The following is a 7,550-nucleotide window of genomic DNA, read 5'->3' as shown; positions in this document are numbered from 1 at the left end:
GGGGAAGCGGGAGATTAATGCATAGAATCGGCAAACGAGCCGGCTGTATTTATGAAACTCTTTCGAGGTATACACCTCGCGGATACACCTATCGCAACCGGAATTGCAACTGGACACGCAAAAATGCTAACGACAACTGGCGGTAATGTCGAAATATCGCTGCGTTTCCGCATCGATACATATTTTAAACGTGTGCCGCTTAATATTTTGCGAGATATGGCAAAATCAGCTTTTATATACAAGAAAAGAAAACATTATTCCTTCCTGAAAGCGCAGGAGTGTACACAGAAAGAGAACCAAAGAAAATGACGGATTGGTGCGATACGGCGCGATTGAAGGAGTCAAATTTCTTATTTTAAGAAATGTTGCAATCTCACCCTTTCTTCGCATCGCCGATCAGACGACGGATTTCTGAGAGTTGCGAATTTGCAAACGACAGAACGAGCGCGGGGCTTATCAGGACGCGTCGGCTGTGTTATTACGGGCGCGATCCATTAAAAACCCGACGCGCCCTCCAATCGGGGTGCAGCCACGCCGTATGCGCTCGCAGCAGGTTCGCGCCGCTTCTCCGTGACGGTATACAGGCTGCCGGCCGAAAATGCTTGGTGGTCCCTCGAGTGGAGCCCGCGGGAGAAAGAACCACCTGCCGTAGGGATCGGTGGGGGCAAACTGCCGTCGTGCACCTCTACCCTCGTCCCCGCCGCGCCTATCCCCTTACCGCTCCTGCGCCCTCGACCCCGCACGAGATATGGGGGCCCAACGTTCACCGACACCCTTCTGTCCCTTCCGTCCCTCCGCATGGATCTCCCCACCCATTTAACCGTCGCCGCCGACAGGGTTGGCTCGTGCTACGTTCATGCCCAGAGCACGAAATGGATCTTGCTCCGAATGGATTTTACGTGCAAGAGACGAGAAGAGTTTATTTAAGATTTGTATTAAACTTTCCGTTAGATCATAAGTTGAATATTTACATACTTTTGAAGTATTGCCGAACGATTGTGAAAACCGCATAGCTGCGTACAGGAAAAATATGTTTATGATTAAATAAAGTGAAATAGTTAAAGTTACTTAAAAATTACGTGCTCCCGAATTTTAGCAATTTTTTTTCTTAAGGAATATCTCGTGTGTAATATGAAATTGTAATATATCAGATTATATCAAGTCGATATAGGAACGTTAATGCTATTACAATTTAATTGTACATTAATGTAATTCACAGTTATAATAGCATTAACTGATATAATTGTAATCACATTGATCACACAAGAATATAAAAAGGGGATAATAGAAAATGGGAAAGACAAAGGAGAATAGTAAATATCGACAGAAGGGAGAAGAAATTTTCGAAAAGTTCCTACGTACAATAAACACAGAAAGTAAGTCTATTACTCTTATGTCGTCTAACTCTATACACGTATAATATTAAGCAAAATTGGCCGGAGCGTCTATTAAGTAATTAAAATAATTAAACTCATTCAGTCCCAACGCAACCATATGGGTGCCGATTAGCAGACTTAAATTAGAGAATTATGTAAATTTCAACAAAATTGCCTTCTGCCAAAATTAACATGTCCGAATGTAGACGTCATTATTGCTAGCGTGTTACGTATTTCATTCATCGTGCAATTTTCCGCGGTGCTTATACCAAACGATGTTTTTAATCGACAGTCGTATCTTTATTAAAACTTCGCCATATTAAATCTCGCCTCGATTACAGCAGTTTAGTTTGTTCTTCTTTTTTTTTTTTTTTATGTAATGCAGATTGATATCAGAGATTACTCGATATATGCATTGATTGTGAGGATTAGTAGAATTGTAATTGCATTAATATTCTATCAATAGGTAGGATATAAATTTATATTGCATGGAGAGAGCGCGGCGTTCTGTAAAAGGAAATTATTGAATTAATTAATTGTTATACTTTGACGTTTGATTGTAAGCTTATCTAATTTTGTAACATTTTATGCAATTTTATAATCTCTCGATATTTCTTAGGATATGTTGTTTCTCGTATAACACGTAACCGGTCGTAGGAGACTTGGAAAAATTTACCGCCTTCATTAAATTTCAGTGTCGTTTTAAGAGGACAACACGTAATGGCTAGTTTTCTCTCTCTCTCTCTCTCTCTCTCTCTCTCTCTCTCTCTCTCTCTCTCTCTCTCTCTCCCTCTTTCTCTCTAGACAACCAGAATGCATTATTACCAGCAAGTTGAAGTAGTTCCTAGTGTCATCCAAGTACTTCACTCGCCAGTGCATATCTCAAGAGGGTCCATATATGCGCAACAGAGACCGCACTTTCCCAAGACCCTTATTTAAAGCCACTTTGTGTGTCGTAACGAGATTAAAACTCTACAAAATACTATAAATAACAACGAGGTAAGGCTTAGTGAAAGAAATCGTATAGGCGATAGAAACGTCGTTCTTGCTCGTTCGCGTCCGCTTCTAATTTCCGCTTTCTTCATCAAAACGCCTCCTGGGAGAATCACGATTTCGTCGAAATTTCCCCCGTCAAATTGAGAACCCCGCGGCAAACGAGTTCTCTCTCATGGACGGGTCTCGAGTTAGCGCCTCTTGCACCTGCAGACGTGCATCCGGCTCTGGTCGGTTACCACCACCGCCTCCACCGTCGCCGTTGCACTCTGCCGCCACGGACGGTTGTAGTACGACGCGGCACACTATGCGTGGCGGCTCGAGTGATCCGTAGAGGGGATGAAGATCTCGAGGTGGGGGTAGCAAAAGGCGCGATGAGATCACAGGCTCAGTTGCCGTGCGACTGTCGAGAGACGCACTGGCGGTGTCGACGGACGCGCGATAGTTTCCCAGTTTAAACCTTTGCGGTCAACTGGTTCACGGGGTTTTCCCTCGCTTTCCATCAAAGGAAGCTCGTGAAAGGAAACTGGATTGGTTTACTTCACCACCGGACAGTGCAGACCCGCGGTGAAAAAGAAAAAGAACCAGAGAAAATAGTTTCGCTCGACAGAACCATCTCTTCGGTAAGGGACGAAGAGGAGGAGGAGGAGGAGTAGCAGAAGAAGAGGAGAATCCCGATTTAAATCTCCGACCGCAGAAAGCCATTAATACCGTCAGGTGCACGCGGTCCACGCATACGTACACGGGCGGTATCACGTAACATACGGACACACATCCACCGCCCTATGCAGGAATGGAGTCTCACCCCCGTGCGCGCAGTTGAGCGATGATCGCGCGCGAATCGGTCGCGAGGAGCGCGTCGCCGTGTCTTTCGCCTGATGCATCGTCAGACCGCAACGCTGGCGTAAGACCGCCGGTCGTGTCACCGGCGTGTACCCGCTCGCGGACGACGGACGGTTCCGGACGGTAGCGACCGACGATCCAGGGGAGGAAAGGATTAAGTGGAGAACTTGACGTGGGGCTAAAGAAATGATGCGGGGTGCGTGCTCGCCTCCGCCGTCATCAGTGCGACATTTACGCGGTGAATGTCATTCGGATGTGCGTGCGTGTAGTGTAACGAGCTTGTGAGGAGGAGGTGAAGGTGGAGAAGATCGCGTGATAAAATTTAAAAAAAAAAAATATATATATATATGTACGTGAATAATACATTATTGACATGTGCGTTTGTTGCTTGATCGTCGCTGCTGTTTCAATTTGTACAGCGTGTGTGTTTTTCGGAGTATAATACGGAAAGATCTCGGCGGACGTGCGAACGAACGAAGAGTGCAGGAGTGAAGGAGAAACACAGTGTGAAATTACTATCCGACGCGTGTGAAGTTACTCCGTGAAAACTCCGCCTCTCCAGGTATAGCCATGGATAGAAAGCCGAGGATCATCAGCCACCGCACGCAAATCGTGATAATGAACCTATTGCTGCTCTGCACCGGTGAGTATCCGCCGCGTACGAGGTTTTCTTAACGAACGCGCGGACACTATGATTAAAAACTAATTCCGAAACGCGGGGTGGCAGTTAATTAATGAACGATTCAGGCATCACGTTTGGCTCGGTTTGGGTGAGCTGATCGGTCGGCGCCGCTTCCCATATAAATATCGGATAAATTGATGATTCTGCGGCGCAGCGCAACACGTTTGCGGGACGAGAGGTGGTGTCGAGGAATGAAACCGGATTCGTATGGATTGCGTGGGCTGCGGATTGTACATGCCGCGCGGTGTGCATCGAGACGACGTTGGGTTCTTTGTTGCATCGAGATGCTGGATTCTTCGACATTTGTACCTCTCGGGTTGTTAAAAATGAAAAGGTTATCATTTTTGGATAGCTCTGGATAGATTGCGTGTCTTCTTCGACTTCCACCTTTGTTCGATTTGTAAATACACGGGAAGGAGTAATGCTGCGGAGTATTAAAAAATTTAACTTGTTACACACAAGTCTGAAAATAATTTTGTTGAAACATCAAAAATTTAATTACGTAGGAAACTCAAGCATGATGGACAATATTGCAAAAAAGTTAAAAACATTCCAGCAACCAGCTTGAACGTTCTACATAATTATTTTGATATATAATCCAACAAAATTACTTTTATATCTAGTCACGTTTTAAGGTATATTTCAATAAAATTATTCTTTCCGTGCGGGAATGTAGTAAAGACGGAATGTTTTATTAAAGAACTTGAGCGAAGACGTATCGATAGATGGAGGAAGGGATTAGACGCGAATCTATAAACTATGCTGATGTCGTCTCTTTTCTGCGGAAATTACATAGAAGATATAGCGAGAATTTTCTCGTCGCTGTAGAAACAAAAGTAACACCAACTTCGGTCTCGCAATCGATGGAGACAAAAGCGAGCGGTGTGGATCGCCTCGGAAGGAAATAGCCTGGATATAAAAATTATGAGCGAAGGGTTGCGAAGTAGCACGGAGTATATCTCCTAATCGTTAACCAGGCGGACTGTATGGAAGAAATCTGACGGTGAACTATAACCACATCGACTATATGGATCGATTAGGAAACGTACGGCGCGGCAGAAATATTATCAAGAACACAAAAGGATGCTTTTTGCGAAGTCTTCGCTACTTCTTGCCTTTCCAAGCGTCGCTGGAATATAGACGGTTAGATTGTAAGATCGACGTAAAATCGACGCTCCGGAAACGTGGTGCCGGAGGCGACTTCAGAGATAATCTAGATCGCCCGCCGCACAAGCAACCTCATTCCAGCCGAATTGACGATCAAAGAGAGATTCTCGTCGGCTGCTCTGGACGAATTCTCAAATATCTCGGCCGTGTTGTAAAAGTAGATGGAAAAATTCGTAATCCAAGGACGAGTCGCGGGTATATTCAGTCACGCTGCCGGTCTCCGGCAGCAAGTAGTTTCATGGAAGACTGCTTCGGAAACGCGCTATCAAGCAGCATCAGCCTGACCGCGACTAGTCTTCGTCAAGAATGATGCGACTAGGAATAGTAATAATTTATCTGCAACAACGTAAAGTCGGAACTTCAATCGACTTACAGCCTTGGCGAAAAATATAAATAGACACTTTATTAATTATTATTTAACTCAGTTTTAGCTCAAAATTTAATTTGTAGATTTCGCTGTAGATTATCCTTTGTTTCAAGAATCTTTTAAAGTTGTGCATAATGTAATTAATAGAAAACAATATAGGTATATAGAAGAAAATTCCATATGAATTAAAAAATATACAGTGGTTGTCCAAAGTTTCTTAGTCAATGTATAATTTTATGATAATATTTATCAATTTGTCATTTTCTGTTTATATTAATAAGCTAATAAATTTTTTTATTGTAATCAACTTAAAAATACGATACATTATAAATATTAGAATATATTCAAAGTATTTTGTAGCTCTTCGTAAAAATTCTTTATCAAAGCGATATCTGTAATAAAATTACTCATTGACCGGAAACTTTTGGCAGTCACTGCAGATATCTAATACTTTTTTGGCCAAGGCTGTAGTACACCTATTACCCATCACGAAAACGCAAAGAAAATTCTTATGACGTCAAAAAATATTTTCTTGCATTGTAAAAAATACCTTTTATAATACCTATTTACTTTCGCTATTTTTTTTTACTTCCTTTCGAGTTCACTTTCGTAAAAATGAAAAGCTGCACATTTTTGACAGGATTAAGTGTCCTCAGTAGATAAATCTTCGAAACATTACCTTTAACCCACGTCTTCATCGATATTATATAGCGATGCAAAATCGCGTGTTAATATTGCATCAACGTTCTTAACTCTCGGTCATGTATCTTCCCTCCTTTGGGACCTCTAAGCTGCTTTCTCACAGTCAGTTTCACTTTATTCATACTCGAGTATACAAAAGCCGCAATACGTATAAGCTACTTTCCAAAAGATTAAACATAGAGTTCCAACTAATTGTCGCCGCGATTTCAATTATCGAGAAATTATAAACCTAAGTTAAAAACTTATCGGAAAGAAGATTATGTTATATCTATGTAGAATCTCGCTTTAAGACTCACAAGACATTTAAACGTCCCATGAGGAATGGAAGGTGGAAAGTTTGCTCGTGAATACGGCGCTCATGGGTGCCAGAAATGCAGATGCAGTGCGCTGCCATGCACCGAGATGTAAGATGGTGTTACACAGATCGGCCCTTTGTGGCATGTCAAACGCTCGGCAACCTAAACAGCCGCCGGTTTCCGCTTTAATCGCTCGGCTCTCGCCTCATCGTGCGCAGTGGCTCGCAACGAGAGCTCGCAACGTTGTAACGAGAAACGTGGGACGTGGAGGGAGGGAGATATAATTTGCATACGCCCAAGGTTACGCGGTCGTGCGCCGCGATAAACTTTTTCTCGCGTTTAAATCGCAACCATAGTGCAACCGCCGCGAGCATATAAGATTCGCGTTCGCGTTAAAGTGTCTTGTACGCCAACAATCGAGCTATACAATCGAGCCTTTTTGCCACGATTAGACGTAGTTCGCGTGGGCACCCACACACAAGACTTAATTGGGAGGACGGGGGAGGCGTAATTAGATGCGGGGGCGTTGCATCTGAGCGCAGTGCAGTTACGGCCGATTACGTTGTTGCGCGCCCTGCCGACAACAAAGATCGAGGGTGGCGGCACTCCACGGATCGACCCCGAGAGGGCTCCGAAGGGCTCTCGGAGGGAGGGTCGCATCGCCGCCGCCGCCGCCGCCGCCACGCTAACGACGCCGCGCATTTTCTAATCATTGTTCCCCGCGCGAACGGCCGCTTCCCACGGAAGATCCGCGATTCGAGCTCAAACGTTATCGCACCGCGGAATTATCGGAAAGTAATTAACCGCTAATCGACCAGGATAGTAACTGGGATTGGAAAACGCGATGCTCCTTCTTAACAACGGTGTGATACGGTATACGACCGAAAGGGAAGGGGGAGAACGTTGTGTTTCGAGTACGTTTACCTGCGTTTCGTCTGTAATACGGTAGATTTAATCGCGTCGGTCACGCAGGCTAGTTTGCACAAGTGTCTTCACAGAATAACATCTAAGATACTTTAAAAGTAACGCCGCGCGAAGAAGAAGAGGAAGAGAGAAGAGTTTATCAGATAAATGTCTTGCCGCGAGTATTACGTTAGTTAATTTAGGGGCGGGGGGGGGGGGGG

The 7,550-nt window shown here is 44.2% G+C and overlaps 1 protein-coding gene across 1 annotated transcript in view; it reads left to right on the top strand.

Moving 5' to 3' along the window:
• The first annotated feature begins 2,773 nt into the window (after window positions 1-2,773).
• ed (hemicentin protein echinoid) overlaps window positions 2,774-7,550 on the top strand; it is a 31,018-nt gene continuing 26,241 nt past the window's right edge. The window contains exon 1 of the mRNA XM_018543314.1: window positions 2,774-3,855. Coding sequence (XP_018398816.1) covers window positions 3,783-3,855 — 73 coding nt within the window. The 5' untranslated portion in view covers window positions 2,774-3,782. The remainder of the gene's footprint in view (window positions 3,856-7,550) is intronic.

The sequence above is a fragment of the Cyphomyrmex costatus genome, unplaced genomic scaffold, assembly GCF_001594065.2.
Source record: "Cyphomyrmex costatus isolate MS0001 unplaced genomic scaffold, Ccosl1.0 scaffold112, whole genome shotgun sequence".
NCBI classification, from domain to species: Eukaryota; Metazoa; Arthropoda; class Insecta; order Hymenoptera; family Formicidae; genus Cyphomyrmex; species Cyphomyrmex costatus.
This window is presented reverse-complemented; position numbering and strand designations above follow the sequence as displayed.